Consider the following 17,726-nt stretch of genomic DNA (forward strand, 5'->3'; position numbering starts at 1 on the left):
AGATTATTACTGATGAGGTTTTGGTCAGTTCTCTATATGTTAAATGGTATACTACTGTGTGGTAGTGACTGTTATACTCAGATAGTCAAACATCCTTTTGCCTTCATTCCTCTTCCACCCAGTAAAACTGACTGCAGCCACAGAGATCAGGAACTAAGAACTTGAGCAGGGAGCTTGGATTAGATGGCCTCCAGCAGTCCCTTCCAGTCTTAACTATTCTGTGACTCTGTAATCCTGTCAGGCTTCTCTTACATTAGCTGCTCTCAAAGACAACTTGATATTCTGATTCCAGCATGGCTTTGGACGTGTTTAACGCTCTGTTGGAATTTCAGCTGTGTTTGCATGGTACCAGCTCTGTGATGCAGAGATGGCTGAGACCTCACTTAGATAGGAACACAGGAACAGATTTTTCAGAGACTTACCCATCCCTGGAAGTGTTCAGGGCCAGGCTGGATGGGGCTTTGAGAAGCCTGGTGGAAGGTGTCCCTGACCATGGCAGGTGGTTTGGAATTAGAGCATCTTCATGTTCCCTTCCAACCCAAACCATTCTGTGATTCTGTAAAGATAAATGAAACACTAGGAGTTTTAGGGATATGACATGCCTGACAGAAAGACATAAAATAGATTCTACTAATTTAAATTAATTGAATAAGGAAGAATTTTTGTATAAAAAGCACTGAAAAATCCATTCCAGAAGGAAAGCAGATTGTTTTGCTGAATACTGGCAGTACATGCTGTGCATGAGTTACGCTATATTTGTTCTCTCTAGGAATTGGAAAAGTCTTCATTGCTGTAGTAGAACATAGAACTCTGTCTCTTTTTTATGGTAGAAGATTTTTGCTCCTTTTCTTTGAGCTTTTTCTTTGAGCTTTGCATCTGACAATTCACATGGGCTTGGGTCTACAAACTGATGTGAGAGTTTATACATAAACACTTCCAGTTGCTACTTTCAAAAGCTAGTGAAAGGTTAGAGGTTGTCATGTACTGCATTACATGTTGTATTCTCTAGAGAAAGATACAGCAAGGCTAGCATTTTATATTTACATTTAGAAATGGAAATGAACACAGTTTGGTTTTATTTTTTTCAGATTTTGAAGTAGTTTATGAGATGTTATATAAACCATTTTAATAACACATAATTTAAAATGGTATGCAGATATTTTATACTGTATTTCAGCTAGCATATTCAATATATGGCAATATTTGGCATGAATCTGCCTGGGTTAATGGTGTTAAACATACTGATATATGGTTCTAGCTTTGCTCACTGGGTGGGCTGCTCTGGTTTTCATATTTGATAGTGAAGGCCACAAGCTATTTCCCCTCCCAGTCAATGTGCAGCACGGTCCAGCTAAGCACATGGAGTAGGACAGACTGACTCTGCTGACATTTTCCCAGCAGTGTCAGTCTGCTGACTTGGTCAGCTTTTTAGTCAGATGGACTACAGAAATAGTTACCAATGCAGCAACCCACCTCAGGCATACCAGGCACCCTGAATGCTTTTCCCTTTTAAGTGGCTGCACATGAAATCACCTCTTCACTGTGTCCTGGGAAAGATAAGAGCAGAAGCAAACTTCCAGTCCCCAAACAATTAATCACAATTGATTGTCCTCTTGTCCAGACTATGTTCATTCCTGAGTTGATTCTAGTAAAAACAATCCCAGCAAGTAGAGTGCACCTAGGCTGTTTCCAGAGTCTATCACAGGTTTGATATCAGATTGTATATGAACAGATACAGCTGGAGCTAAAGTTCCACAGACCTGTTCAGTGTTCACCCAGGTCACAATTCATTTTATTTCCAGTTGAGGCGATTTCTTACAGTGTTAAAGCCAATCTGAGTTGTGTTCTAATAGGCAAATGGCATTGTTTCTTTTAAATGGTATATTCACCATAGCTGGACCCATATGTATTTTCCAGTATGCTTGTGTGGTGTATACATTTCATGTGTTTACCTGTCAAGACTCTCACAAACACAGCTGTCGTTCATTGCATGATGATAAAATGTATGTCATGTCTCAAATAATATTTCTCTTCACCTAGATAACTTTCTTAACAGGAAGGTTAAAAGAATATAGTGTTTTGCATGAAACCTATGTATTGGCACCTTTTTTCCTGCAAAAACTATTGAAAAAATAAATTTGGATATAAAAAGGTATATGTTAAATACATGTTTATTAAAATTTCCAAAGCTGACAGTGAGCTTGTAATAGTTTTGTATCCTGATTGAAATAGTGTTATGTCTACCATTACTATACCATCTTGGAAAATTTTAGAGAAAATAAATGTACTCAGGAGTTTTGCCACAGCTCAGATGAGAATAGATTTAGGCTATTTACGGAGGAATCCTGCCTGCTGTCTGAAATTTTGATTAAATATATCATGGATATGATCAGGGGTTTTTTTAGTCTCATAGTTTCTGAGTAATTTGAAAAAGCTTTCTAAATAATGAAATAGGAGAACTGATGTACTATTCTTTAAAAATACTTTAGGACATCTGTACAGTTGTATCACATTTTACTTTTCAAGTTTGCTTGACAGGGTCAGTGCCGCTTGCCCATTTAATAAAGCTGGACAGCATCCTAGTCAGCACCTGCTCGGCCTCCGCAAAGCCGTGTATCGATCCGTCAGAGCCAACTTCCGAGCTGCAAGACTGGCTACTCTGTACATGCTGAAAAAATATCCTTTCTGTAAAAACACACCCGTTCAGGTAGTCCAACTGCCTGCCTGCAGCTGTGCCAATGTTTAGAGTCAAGATGTCTAGAAACATACAATATCTAATTACGTATCTAAACAAGGGAAAGAAAAGGTAGCTTAGTAAATTGGGGCTTGTGTTTGGTTTCAAACATGCTTAAAATTTGCCTTTTTGTGTACTATGCAGTGAGAGATAAGATTCAGTGCACTGAAAATATTGTATCATTATTGACACCCATGCTTTTGATGTAAGTGCTGATGATGTGTTTCGGAGCCCTTCAGTATTTTGTTTTATAATTCCTCTTAGCCCAAAATACCCTTGCACCAAAATATCCTTTTCTCTGAACAATATGGCCTTCCAGTCAACATCCCTGTGTTCAAAGGTAAGTTGGTTTTCTCCTATCAAAATTAACTCTCCTATCAAAATCAAGCTTTTATGTTAATGTATGTCTCAAATATGTTAGAAGATCAGTCTGATGAACCTGTGACAGAGAATTAAAAATTCTAGGTCAGAGCTTTATTCATGGTGATACAAATTGCATAAATTTGATATGTTATCATTCTCACTTCTATTCAGTAGAAGTTCAGCAGTATAGAAGTCCCACATGTGGCTAGTGTACCCTCTTTTAGTTACATAGCTGTCCTTCACTGAGTAGTTAAATACTTTTGCCCTAATTAAAATTTGTTCCCATATAGAAGAGAAAATATGCAGTCAGCTTTTAGCCTTGTACCAGGCAGTTGTGTCAAACTTGGTAGACCAGTAATTTAATGAGATGGAAAGTCATATTGCTTATATTTTGTGTGAAGGGATAGTTGGGTACTAGCAGAAATAGCTCAGCATTTTCTTACACCATTCCTGCTCTGATATGTTCATGTCAGCAAGAGTGCATTGCTCAAAATCAAAGAAAAAAATGCCATAGAAAAGAGTATTTCACTTTTAATTCAGAATCTCAGGTTATAGCAGGATGCAACGGACGAAAGCCTAAACTAGAAATGAGGCACTTTGAGTGAAGTATTTACAGGATGTCGTGCAGACCAGTTCAAAAGCTCTCTGCACTGTCCTCCATTGAATTGTGTGGTAACTCAGGCAGTGCTTCCCTCGGCACGCTAGCTGCTTAATACTTTTGTTCTTAAGAGCCTTGTGGGTTCTGCATCGTGGGAATCTGATGTAATTATATACAAGCTGGATGGAGGAAATCTTGTAGCTTGTATTACTGGCTGATGTTAATAATGTCATCCTCAGCTGATGCAGAATGGTGTGATGCTCTATTTCCCTTGAACTATTTTGATAGGTAAGACCTGGGCATTAGACCACATAAACTTAAAAAGCTTGGATTTTATTGTGAGGTAATGTTCTTTGCTGTCAAGGCATAAATAGTGTTATTTTTTTATTAGTGATAAAACCAGACATTGGATAACAGTATTTTAAACTGAGTGATATCTTACCCTATTAGAATGGAATGCATATAAAATGCATTCTATGTCTTTGAGATGCACTGAGCACAGGGAAATTTGCAAATTTCCTGTAGTAAATCTAGTAAAAACTTGTTCCTTCTTCTCTGTAAAGGTTTCGTTATTGCATCATGAGCTGTTAGAAAAACACATACCTTTAACTAGGGAGAGGGAAAGTTCATACAAGAAAACAAGTAAGCTAGTAAAAAAGTAGTACTCTCTTGAGATTATAAAATTCTAAATTGCCATGCTGGAAGGTCTGAATAGAGACACTTGGGTGTTTTTCAGTGCAATGTTTCTTCCTTGACCAGCCAGTTCATCACATACTTAGCTCACCCCTGTTGAGCAGGCAAGAATTTTGTAGAAGAGCAGCTAGGGTTTTCCAGTGAGGCTCTCCTGATAGGTCTTTAGATGGGAATGTGCTTTTGAAGACTAAAGTATGAATGTTAAATTGTTACATACAGGAATACATTAGCATTCTTGTTTTTCTACGGGTAAATAAGAGTGTCTAACCTGATAGAGGTTAGGCATTCACTGTACAGGCATTTTATTCTGGATTTGACAGTTCATTATTAAGTAGCATTACTTTCTCTTCTTTCAAGCTAATAAGGCATGTAAGTTAAACAGATGAATGAAATATTTTCATAGAGACAGGAAAATTTAACGAATCTAAGAGAGTTAGGCTTTAGTATTTTGGCTTTGACAGAAGGCATTAGGGCTAAAAACACTACTAGATCAAAGTGCACGAAGGAAGTGTGTTCCTGTATATAATGGTATGTATATGTTTAAACTTTCTAAATGTTTGGTCCTTAGGATGCTAATGGGGGCATGGGAGCAGTTCTCTGCTTTCATCTGTCAGATAAGAAATGGGATTGGAAGGGCTGCAATAGAGGAAGCAAGGCAGGAGGTACAGGTGGCTACTGGGAATCCCTGGCTGAGACACAGTATGGGTAAGTGGCTCCTTGGTCAAACCTCGCATTTGAGATGTTGGCTAGAATTTATTTTTAGCATGACTTAGGAATCCACGTGTCCAAACTGCTTTTTGTGGTGTTCATATGGTTGGAAATGTCATGTTGCAGGAAAAGTCTGACAAGGAGTACAAGTAGTTTCTAAGATAAATGGTCCTGAAGGGTTTTGACCTGAATTTTCAATTTCTGATGGAGTTACCATCCTCATCCTATGTGCTCCCTCTGCTGGGCATGCTGTCAGGTTAATTTAGAGCAGACACTATTTATGTGAGGCAGCTGCTGGTGACAAAAGTAATATTCCGATCCTGATTAATTTACATTGCAGGGTTTTGTCTGAACACTTAATAGGCTTCTTCCTTTCCAGACATTAGGAATAAAGGAGGGAGAAATGTGGTTTTTTAGATCCTGGGCACTTTGCTTTACTGTTTCCTGGGGCACAGAATATTACTTTTTCATGCAATGTTCTGCTTAACTGGTAAATGTCTCTTGAGCAAATCACTTTTGCAAGTTCAATCCTGTGAGAATTTAGCACATGGAAAATTTAGGTGTGAAAGCAGCTGGAACTTGTAGCTTCCCCCAGAAAACACACTAGTTGAGCAAGAGATAAGTGCTTCTAATCGGCTTTATGTGCAAGAGATGAGAGCATTCAGTTTCTAAATCAAACTATAAATGAAAAAAACCGTATTTTAAATTAAGACCATGTTTTCATTAATGCTTTACAAAAATATATATATTTCTGTGGAACAAATGTGATTTTGTACCTAGGGCCATAAGTTTATGTTTCTGTTTTAAAATTAATTTTACTATTTTGTGACTAAGTAACTATCAGAAAACATGCAAAAATCTTGAAATGTTCCTCCCCAGCCTGAGGTTAGCCTAAAATTAGTGCTATGTTAAAAGAAATGCTGACTAGTCTATGAATTATTTTATCTGCCTCCTGGTATCAGTTATAATGGGCTTGCTTCCTACTTTCTAAGCATTTTGAGGACTGGAAATGTACGTTTTCCTACTGAGATTTTAAATGTGCTGAATGGTGTTGATAGATACCAGTTTGCCATTCATCCTGCCAAGATCATAATGTCTTTACAGTGATGTAATCAGTAAAGTTAATGGTATGACAGGGAGATCCTGTTCTTCAGAGTTCTCTGAAACGTCAAAGACCTTTTACTGTAAAGACCTCTGAGCAGTCCATTCACAGACAGACCTCTCAGTGAATTCACACCCTGAGTTTAGTCTATAACACAGGCTACCTTTAAAATTTAAAATTGCACAATTGTTCTCTTTCCTCTGTTAATATCTGGTTTAAGATTGACATGAACTATCTCTTGGAAACTCAGTATTTAAAAGTAAGCTGTTTCACTTATTCAAAAGGAATGCAGGGATTTTTCATCAATCTATTTCTGTTTGTATTTTGACATAGGTATTTTGTCAGTGTCTTATCTCTCATCTTTCTAAGAGCCTTTAAAACTTGTGCTTCAAATAAGGATTGCAAAATTTTCAGTTAAACAGGATTCAGGTGGATTTGGGATGAAAGTATGTGCTTTCATAAAAAAGAAACCTTACTAAATATTTCTTTACTTTCCTGTGTGTTTAATGCAAAAGTGGCTTTGTTTACTACCTTAACTCCAACTAAACTTACCCTCTGAACTCGGAGAGTGACAACGTGACCAGCTACATCTGTGTGGTCCCCTTTAAGGAGCTGGGTCTGGGGCTGAGTGAAGAGCAGGTCTCTGAAGAGGAAGCACACAATCTGACTGATGGCTTCAGCTTGCCTGCACTTAAGGTAAGCTCTCCTATAGAAGGGCTTAATGCATCATACAGGCTTCTGATGAAGATCTTTCTTTTGTCATGAAGTCCTGTGGCTTGTACATCCTAGCCTGTAGCAACACAGGAGTTGAGGGTAAGGTGTAAGCAGTCAGGCTCTTAGCATGTGTTTCTACATTTATCAGTATTCTCATGATTTCTTTGTGCATGTAGAGAAAGAGAAATTACTCAATACAATATTAGGATATTTTTCTGCAAATCATGGAAGTTCAAGTCAGTGCTCTATAATCAGCTTCATCAATCCCCTTAAACATGATTTTTTGCTCTCTGATTTCACCTGATCCCAGCTGAATAAAATAATTTCCAGATTTTTTCGGATAAATTCCAGATTAATTGTTATTTTATCTAATCTCTTGACATGAATAAAAAGAGAGACATCGGAAATCAAAAATTGGTTGTAAATGCCAAAGGGAGTAGCTGCATTTAGTCACACTGAGGAGTACAAATCATAAGATTGGACCCTCGCTGCTGTGAGCCAGTGTGGTTGTTTGATCTTTGAAAAACTTTTAACTGAACAGAGTGACAACCATATAATGGTCTTTTTATCTATTTTGTTTTGAAATGTTAAGTATTTTTTATTTGCATGAGTCAATTGGAAGTAACATCTGATTTGAATGCAAGCCTTCTATACTCTAATAGTTTTCTGCCAGGGCAGTTCCACTTTAGCATTGTATTTTTAATGGAAAATTCCATTATTATATGATTCTGTGTTTCTATGGGGTTGGCTTTCGTTGCATTTTTTTCTCTTAATTTATAGACCTTGACTTCTTTTGTTCTGATAGTAAATGTAACCAGTAATAGTGATTACTAAGCTTTGAGACATTGTCTAATTAGTTGTAAACTAAGAGCTACAATAAATAGCAGCTTTTGGGATTTTTTTCTTGCATTTCATTAGCTGAAGTTCTAATTGCAACCATGTAAGCCTGCTAATTTACCCACTTCTTTTTAAGCACAAGAAGGCAGTCAGAGGTGCCTTAGCTTGTAAGCTAAGCCTTTGTTTACCTGCAATTTGCAGTAATTTAACTGAACTCTGTTTTAGTTAAACTGGTTAGGATGCTTTCTGGATACAGTTAAGTTCACAGCAACTAGTAAATCTCAATTTATGGTAAGTCATAACAGCCAACAATGTAGGCTTGGTGTGGTATAGCTGAACCAAGCTAAATTAATATAAATCAGTCCTAAGCAGATTCCTGTGTAGGTATAACGTGCTTTGATAACCTTGGAACATATTTGTGTGGTGAGCTTTGGATGTACGTGCAGTCCTCTTCAGATTTTTTCACTTTGAGAGAATTTGTCTTTATATTAAAGTGCAGGTCATGCTAAGCCACATGACATATGTAGCATGTGTCTTTTGGCTGCCTTTTCCTTGAAGTAAAGCAATTTAAAGAGTGAAAATTTTTCACTTAAGAAAAAAAAATACTTGTTTAAGCTGAGGAGAGCCAGTTGGGTATTTTGTGTGTCAGCAAAGATCATCAGTACTTATTGGCAGAGTAAGCTGCTTGCAACTATAAATACATCTGGAATTTCCTTTTCTCTTGTTGTTGTGCCTTTTTTCAGGTAGGTTTTTGATTATTATTATCAGTTCCTGAAGTCCACTATTCCTGTGTGCTACTTTTTGCTGCCTGTGATTTATGTCTGGTGGAAGGGATTGGTCTTCTTTTGTGCTTGTTGCAGCATGAGCTTTTGATATTTTTTTCCAGGGCACCACATGTTCAAGAACACTTGAGTGATTGCTGCCCATTTTTTTGCTTTGTATTTTTGCCTCCAGCCAAATCAGTCTTGCATGTGTTCTCCAAATTAATTTCATGTCATTCACGTATTCTTTTTTCTCATGAGCATCTTTTGTAAATTGGGATTTCTATTTTCTTTTGGGATACTTTATCAGTTTGCATCCAAGTATTTTTGACATGATGAATAAATGTTTTGTCTTCCTTGGTCTGGAATGCTTGCAAAGAAGTTTCAGTCTGCACCTCATAATCACCTACAGCTAATCCCTTTTAATAAGGGATCCCTCTTATTCAAGAGAAAAGTATCATAACCTTTCCTTTTCATTTTAGACATAAAAGGTGCTTGCTGTACTGTCATGGTCTACTGAGCAAACTTCTCTAGACTAAAGAAACAGTTATTTTCATTTCATTGGAAGTGGATGTTCTCAAGAAGTTGAAATTTTGGGCTGCCTTGCTCCCAGATAGACTGGCCTCTTTAGTACCAGATATAACATTGTGAATCAATTTCTTAAAAGCCTTTCCTTGCTTAGTGGTATTGGTGGAATTTCTTACTTTGGCTGAAAAACGAAGTAAGTTAACAGCTCAACTTTCTTCAGATGTAAAATATTTTTTTGTAGAAGTACAGTGCAATTAGGCTTATGTTTCAAGGTTGGGTGTGGGGTAATGCAGTAGTTATTAGATTGTAGAAATGACAGCTTGGCCTCATAAAGGGAAAAATGTCTTTGCTGCCACTGGAATTTTGGCAGCCCTTTATGAGCTGTAGGGTATGTAGAGATTATAGCAGATAATGAAACTGGCCAATGGGAATATGAGGTTTTGGACTCTGACAGCTTTCTGAGCATAATTGCATTTAATATCCTTCATCAAGGAATTAACAGTCACCTAAGGTTCACAAGGTCTGAACCTCATGTGCTCTGGAATACCCTTCAAAAACAGTCAGCGGATTTTTGCAGTTTTTTCAAAGTTCCTGTTGCTGGCCAAGGAATGTTTCCCGTGGTGTATCTGTACATTTACTTTGGAAGCTGACTGCCTTCCCAGGTGCACAGAGCTAAGCCTGCCCTGTCTTGCAGGTCCTCTTTCAGCTGTGGGTAGGGCAGAGTTCAGAGTTTTTCCGGAGGCTGGCGCTGCTGCTGTCCCCGGCCAACGCGTCCCCCAAGCCCTTGGTGTCCCCGGAGCGGCTGCCCCACCACATCCTGTGCGATGTCACGCAGGGCCTACCTCACACACACGCGGCCTGCCTGGAGGAGCTCAAGAGGAGCTACGAGTTCTATCGCTACTTCGAGACTCAGCATCAGTCGGGCTGGCAGTGGCCAGCCAGGACCAAGCAGGAGTCCAGAGAGCTGAACAGTCTCCAGACAGCGGTACGCAGCTTGCAGCTTCATCTCAAGGCACTGCTCAATGAGTAAGTTTAAGTGTGAATTAAGGGAATGTAGAAGGCTTTGGACTTGAAGTTCTTTGGGTTGTCAGCTTGTATCCCCAGCCAAAAGGAAAAATGGCAGATATACAGTCTTTGCAATCATAGCCATATCTTTACACACTATGGGCTCAAAGATCCGTGGTTTACTATGGAATCTGATATTTTTCCTGGGTATTCTTTGAGTATCTGATGAAAACTTGAAGATAAGCAGTGCACTGAGATTTTGTCTTTCTTTTGTCACTCCCTTAAAAAAAAAAAAAAAGAAAACATAATTATCTTCCATTGATTTTTCAACATATCAAATGCTTTATAAGAACATTCAGCTCATAGTAAGTACCTAGTAAATATCCTTAAAGATTTGTCACTGCCTTGGTGAAACACGTGAGACTGTCCTACTCCTTTAATCTTACATATAAGAATTACTATAACAAATGCAGGTAAGCAATTTATCTTGATGTGGAAAAAAATACTATAACTTTAAAATCTTGGGGTATCTTTGAGGAATTGACTGAGTTAGGTTCTTAAAACTTGAAGAAAATAACAATATATTACATTAAATTCTTGAAAGAATGGTGAAGTCAAATATTTATTATTGCTGCTGTTTGTCTCCTCATCACTTAGGGTGATAATTCTTGAGGATGAACTTGAAAAGCTTGTTAGCACTAAGGAGACACCCGAGTTGACAACAGAAGCCCATCAGGCTCTGGAACAAAAACTAAAGTTTATTCAGCCTCATATCCAAGCAAGCAACAGCTGCTGGGAAGAAGCCATTTCTCAGGTGGAAAAGATGAGTGGAAGAAACCCAAATAAAAAAGGTAAATGTGAGAGATTGATTTAGCAGCTAATGGGATATACTTCAGAGATGATATAATCAAATGGATCAATGACAGTGTTCAGCTCGTGTATCAAAATTTTAGCTGAAGAAGGTCTTACAACCATTCACTTTGAAAAACTGTGTCCTTGTATCAGACTTTTTCACTGTGATGGCCTTGAAGCTTTTGCTTCAGAAAAAAATGCAAACATGTTAACTCAGTCTGTTAGACCTGTGGATTCAAATGGTTACATTTTCAGGTGTAGACTGATCATGGCTTTTTGCCTTAGATTGGTGAATCACCTGTGCAGGGGTAGGATTTTAATGAATCGCCCTCAAGATCTTCACTTATTTACTGCATTAAAATTATGCCATTAACTGAAATGATAATGGCATTGTCATGAAAATTTTTTGACAATCACATTTCCTGTAACATTTTAAATCACGGAGGACATGTTGAGCATATAATACCCATTTACCTACTCTTTCAAAGAGAAAGAGCTAATCTTTGGTGTTCTTAAAAGTCTTAGTGAGCAGCATATCCCAGCATTTTCTTTGTTGTCCCTCTCTTTAGGGATCTGTATTGCCCATGCTGTTCTTGTGAAGCATAACCAGCTTAAATAACTGAAGTGAACTTAGGCTCTCCTGACATGGAATTGAACCTGTAATTTGTAATCTTTCTTTTTTCCAGGAGTATTTTTACTGTCCTAGGAAGGCACAGCCCAGCATCTGAAAAATGCTGGTAATGGAGACTGCACTAGGAAAATTGGAGGGGGGAACTTGGGGTATTGGCAAGTTACCTACAGAAATCCAAATCTGAAGTGCACTATGCTCTTAATGATGGATGGGTGGAATATTCAGTAGATGGATAAATTGCTGTGGGCCTAGAGACAGGCAGGGCGACCTTGTTCATGCTTATTATCAGAACTGGGAGTGCTGGGAAGCTTCTTGCAGGCTCTGTGCAGGTCCAGACATGGTATAAACAAACTCCTGTACTTTGCCTGATAGTGCAATCTTACAGCTTCCCCTTCAGTGCTGCATAAAACAGTCTGTGAGGATGTTAGCTGTAGTCTGATACATTTGCATGTGCTGACCTGTTATGTTTTGTTGATGCCCTCCACAACCTGCAGTTCCACTGATCTTTTTTCCCCTTTCCTTAGAAGTTCTTTCTAGACTACACACCATAGTATTTTTAGTTATTTTAGTTTTATTTTTACTTTGTGTATGAATTTCACAGCAGGCCTTTTTATTATAACTTGCTTCCTTTTAAAGTTCAGTACAAAAATAACCTCGTGTGTGATCTAGAAGGAAGGGATTGCGTGGGAAATAAAAAATAAAATAATCCTTCACTTTTGCCCACTGGCTTTCCTGGAAATGTGCTGGGATTGAACCTCTATTTTGCACTAAGTTTACTGAACTACTCTGCAGGAGCTACTTGAAATTGTTCTGGTCATTGAAATCTATTTTTATCTGACATTTGACTTTTTTGATATATTTCTAAGCCATCCAGCTTCTTTGAGTTGACCTCGTCAGCTATACATGAAATCAAACCCAATTATTTTGCTGTCTTCCTACAAATTTTAACAGCTGGTCTATCAGTCATATGACGTAAATTACTTCAATAAATTGTCTCTTTTTTTTTTTCCAATACTTTCTGAAAACTCTCTGGGAGCAGATACCTTCCTTCTAAATTAATATAGCAGCTCAGCACAGCTTTTATGTTTATGCATTATTATCCTAAAACTAAATCAGTCTTTTGACAAGAGCTGTTTCAAGAACCCCATGAGCTTAGAGCATTGTGTCTAAGTGGATGCTGAGAACTTTTGCTGCAATAGATGTTTAGTTCAACTAACTAGTTCAGCCAGTAGAGCATCCATATAAAGAGGTGAGTCCCTTTCAGCAAGCAGTACATGCTTCTTGCCCTGAATCATTCTGTGTCAGAGCTGGTTTCTAACAGGTACATTAAACAGCCAAAGCAAAGCTTTTCAGGGTAATAGTTTGTACACTCACACCCTCATGTTAGCCTGTTGGTGGTGGTGACACCAGCATGTATCTTATATTTTAGCATATGGATCCTTCAGGGAATGCAGTTTGGCTTCTTCCTTTACATGATTTGGTATATTTTCTAGAATCAGTGCCTTTACTTACTGATCCTGTCAGGTACAGAGCAGAGCCTCAGAACAAGTGGGGCTTTAGCACATTGAAGGGAATTCACCTCTGTTTAAATTCCTTGGGCAATGATGGACCTATCAATCATTGATCTACATGCATATCTTTGCTCATTTCCTAGAACTTTCAGCTTCTTCTCTTTATTCTTTCACATTTTTTCATCACTGATTAAACTTACCGCTTAAACTTCAACAATTTAAGCATGTAATAATCTACTGCTAATATTACAGAATGGAGTACTCTTTATGGCTAGTTACAGCATTGTATTAATGATCTATGAAACAATGGCCCTCAAACTGTTTAAATTCCAACCTTTTTCCTTTTAAACTGTCTCTGTCTTTGCAAATATATACAACTTTTTTTGATATTTATAAGAGCAAAGCTGTGGTACTCTGCTGTAATCTCACCATCCCTAACTGTTCAGTGTATAGGTTAGAAATGGAAAATAGGGTTAGGTGGGGCTTGGCAAGGTCATTTCAACCATTTCCCTTCTCAAGGATAAATTAGTACTTGTAAGTAAATGTTGTTTACCTGTTCCTAAAAAACTGTCTTTAGAGACATTTTACAGTATTTCCAGGCATTTATTCTAGCACTTAATTCCATTACCAGTAGAATGTTATTACTGAATAGAAGTACCTCTTGCTGCAATTTAAAAGCAGTATTTCTGATCCACCCAAAATGGAAATCCATTTCCTCTTGATGGCTCTTACATTCTTGAAGATGATTATTATGTTTCTTTCTGTTTTCTCTACATGACTCCCTATGCTTCAGCTCTTCCCTGATGACTATGCTTTATTTAGTCCTCTTAAAATTTCCAATGTTTTCCTCTATGTTCCATCTAGTTGGCCCACTGTGTTACTAAATGAAGGGGCCCCAGACTGGGCACAGTGTTCCATCCACAGCCCGATCAGTGCCATAGTAGAAATGTTATTTCATGTGTCTAACAGTCAGTGCTGTTTCTTATATGTACTAGTTGGTAGTTTGGCTTTTTGCTTGCAGTGGGGTAGAGTTAATGGTGAGGCTCCTCACCTCTTTCTCAGTGGTGCTCTCCAGTCAGTTGAGAGGTACTTACACACTTGGCTATTCCAAAGCACAAAAATTTGCAGCCACTGTGACCAAACTGCTGGGTCTGAAATCCATTTCTACCTGGGTTGTATCTCTGATTTTCCAGTATGATTTTCTATTCTAGTGGTGACCTTCAGTGTTCTTTGAGATTATCCCCAAATAGCAGATTTAATGAGATGCAAAAGTTTTCTTTCATCCATTGAAAATACTGGAGAGTATTGGACTTGAGACAAATCATCACTCAATGTATTCTGGTCTGAAAATGGTAACCATGCTGTGATGATCCAAGAGGCTGTTCTGTGCACCTTTAGCACAGAAAACAGCAATTTTTCCTGGCCTTTGCATTTTGCTTGTAAGAAATGTCATGACAGCATGTCAAAAGTCCTACTGAAAACAAAATGCAGGATATCTTTGGTTCTTTCTATACACAAGACTTGTTACTGCATTGAAAAATTAACATCTTCTATTTTCAACAAATCCGTACTGGCTGTTATTTGTCTCCTTGCTACCTCACAAGTATCTTCCTGTAAACTTTTCTTAATTACTTCTTCCAGTATTTTCCAGGTACTTGAAGCTGTTTTACCTATAATTTTATTTTTTTAAACTTCTGAACAAAGTTTCTTCTCTGGTTTTACTGATTTTGCTTGCCATCTGCAGGTTTTCAAAGTCTATAAAATTTCTGAGATTTGTTAGAAATGTTTCAGCACAAGTTCTATCGGACCCAGCTTCTATCAAAACAGCCATATTACTTAAGTGGTCTCTAAGTGTTTCAGTGCAACCTAATCAGCCTTCTCACCATTTTTTTCATGTGTGCAAACCATGCTTATGAAAATACCTGGACCCTGCCTGAGTGAGTCAGAAACATCATCCAATATTTAATTTTATTTTTTAAAAATCCCTTTTCTTTTTTCCCCTAAAGGCAAAATAGAAGTTTCCCGTGACAACCTACAGCATACTACAGTACCTTTAACACAGCCTGCCATATACATAGAAAACAAAGACCCAATCCCTGAAGAGCAGGTAAAAAAAAAAGAATAATTAAAAATAATAATTGGGGATTATTTGCTGTAGCCATTCTTTTTTTCAGTTGCTTGTGCAGTGACCTTGTTGTCTTGCCGAGACAGACAAGTAAGTGGCTAGTGCCACTTCCAAATTGGACTTCTAGAAAAAAATTGTGTATATCCCTTTTACTGTTCCATGGGGAGGCATTCCCCATCCTGGAAAAAAGAGCACTAATATTCATTTCTCATATGTATCATTAGAAATAAGTGACCAAAGGAGAGCAGCAACACATAAAAAAATAATAAAAAGTGAGAATTGCTAAAAGGCAGTATATGTAATAATCCTACTTTTGCTGGATAAACTGACACAGCTGCAAAAGTGACAAGCTCGAGCACAAACCATCCTGCTTTCAGTTTGCTTAGTCTCTGCATTTTTTAAAATCTTTTTATTGTAACACTGAACAATTTTGTGTTGTTTGAGGAACTCCTGGTGATGGTTGGGCTGTCTTGAAGAGAAGTGGGCCTCCTCCATCTGAGTGGCAGATGCACAGTGAACATCCATGCTCTGCTTTGTCCCTCCCTTGCTTCTCCCCAAAATGTATTCTCTCTAGATGTTTTTCCATATCAAAAATCTGGGACAAATTACTTTGTTGAAAATTTGGTATAACATAAATGCTGCTCTGGTTTTTTATGCTTGTAATCCAATATATTTAAAATTGGAAGAGAAGTTTGCTATTCTCTATATCCTCTTAATAAGGATTTATGTAAATTAAATTAGCAAGATGCCTGACTACCAAACATTGGTTACAGTGTAAATTTAAAAAAAATAAACCCGCATCAGCATTGCTTATTTCCACATGTAATTATGGAAATGGTCTCCCATTTTTAAGGTATATCACTCGATCCTATTTGTGTATGAAGGTAAATCTCGTTAATGAGCAGGCTTGCTCCAAAATCCTACAGATATCACCAAGAGCAGTGTCAGGTCCACTAGCTCTGCTCAGACAGGGCTGCATCCTATTACTGTGGTTGGCTTGTGTTGACATCACTTGATCATGAATCAGACTGTAGGATTGAGTCCACCCTGACAGTGAAGATCAAGAGTTTCTTCCTTTCTTTCTTTCTTTAGGAACTGGAAGCATATGTTGATTATTCAGATACAGATAATGAATACAAAAGGGAAGATTTTTACTGCTTCTCCCAAGAAGAAAGAGAGAGGCAAGAGCGAGAGAGACAGGAGTCTAAGAGGGTGTTACAAGAATTGAAATCTGTACTGGGATTCAAAGCTTCAGAAATTGAAAGACAGAAGTGGAAACAGCTACTGTTCAGTGAACATGGTAAGCATTTCTTTTAAAATTAATTCCTTCCTTAGAAAACAGAGGTGTCTGTTTGCCATGAATTTCTAACTATGTTAGAATTCAGACAGTGCTTAGCTCTAGTAGTATCTTTGACAGAGCTGTGTGGTCTTAGTTGTCATTCCACCTCTTTATATTTTAGCAATCATTTTACTATATATTGAAATTAACTCAAAGAAGTGGGAATTTGGCTTTAAACAAAACACTGAGCTAAAATATTAAACACACAAAAATATTAAGGCAGCATAAAGAAAACTGTCAGGATATAAACCATGCAGATTGAACTGACTTTCTTTCATGGCTTTCCAGTAAAGATGAATTTTTATCAGGGTGCATAAATAAGCTACTTTTCAGAATTTAAAGAAACCAGCAGGAATTATCCCAGACATACAAAAGTATGTAGGTTAAAGTGAAGAGCTAGACTTTGAAATATTAGAGAACTAAAATAGTAAAACTGGCTTTTGTTTCCATGAGAGTGAATACAGAATATGTTCACAGACCATCTAAGAAGAAGAGTTCTTTCAAACTGGCCTTTACTAACTCTGAGGACTGCTGGGTAGCTCCATCCACTTGCATTTTGAAAGCAGGAATATGAAAATTTCTCTTGCCTCAACAAGACAGTTTGTCTGTTACAACTTGATTCCTCTCACTGCTTGAGCTATTTGATTTACTGTTTTTTAAATTGGCAGGAATTTGTCTTTTCCTGTTTCTTATTTTCATTTCTTCCTCTTAAAGACAGGTTAGGAAAAGCTTTTTTCCTAAAAAGCTTCATGTTCTATGTTACGAAAAACAACCCTCAAGTCTGGCACCATATCCAAGGATTCTGCCTCTGACAGAATCTGGTGTACCAGAGAAATGACCACGGATTGCAATTTTTCAGTAATTTACTAGGAACACAAAGTAACAGATCATGCCTATTTATGAGACTGTCTTTGGACATCAAACCATCAAAAATACCTGTTCTTAACTTTCTTCTTTATATCCATTAAGGTACAACTGTGGTAAAAGAGATCACTTGACCATTGGTATTGATTTCTCTTCTAGTTGCATTAAAAACCCCTGAGACATCAGATTGCACCAGTCTGCTCAGGAGTAGGATTTCTGTATTATCCCTCTGATGTTAGATACGACACCACACAACTCCTCATTTAAATTTCTTCAAGTCTTCCTTTCTTAACTGTTGGAGGAAGAAGTGATCCTACCTCCAGTTCAAGTGTTGACAGACCTAATGAAACACTTGCAGAAA

The 17,726-nt window shown here is 37.7% G+C and overlaps 1 protein-coding gene across 2 annotated transcripts in view; it reads left to right on the top strand.

Annotated features, from left to right (window-relative positions):
- VEZT (vezatin, adherens junctions transmembrane protein) overlaps nt 1-17,726 on the top strand; it is a 59,565-nt gene that overhangs the window by 27,813 nt on the left and 14,026 nt on the right. The window contains exons 6-11 of one of the 2 annotated variants that reach the window (XM_014889396.2): nt 2,527-2,676; nt 6,747-6,894; nt 9,733-10,064; nt 10,701-10,894; nt 15,044-15,144; nt 16,255-16,462. In XM_014889396.2, the coding sequence (XP_014744882.2) occupies nt 2,527-2,676; nt 6,747-6,894; nt 9,733-10,064; nt 10,701-10,894; nt 15,044-15,144; nt 16,255-16,462 (1,133 nt within the window). The remainder of the gene's footprint in view (nt 1-2,526; nt 2,677-6,746; nt 6,895-9,732; nt 10,065-10,700; nt 10,895-15,043; nt 15,145-16,254; nt 16,463-17,726) is intronic. The other variant, XM_014889404.2, reaches the window with a different exon arrangement.

This window comes from Sturnus vulgaris, chromosome 5 (genome assembly GCF_052056855.1).
Source record: "Sturnus vulgaris isolate bStuVul1 chromosome 5, bStuVul1.hap1, whole genome shotgun sequence".
NCBI classification, from domain to species: Eukaryota; Metazoa; Chordata; class Aves; order Passeriformes; family Sturnidae; genus Sturnus; species Sturnus vulgaris.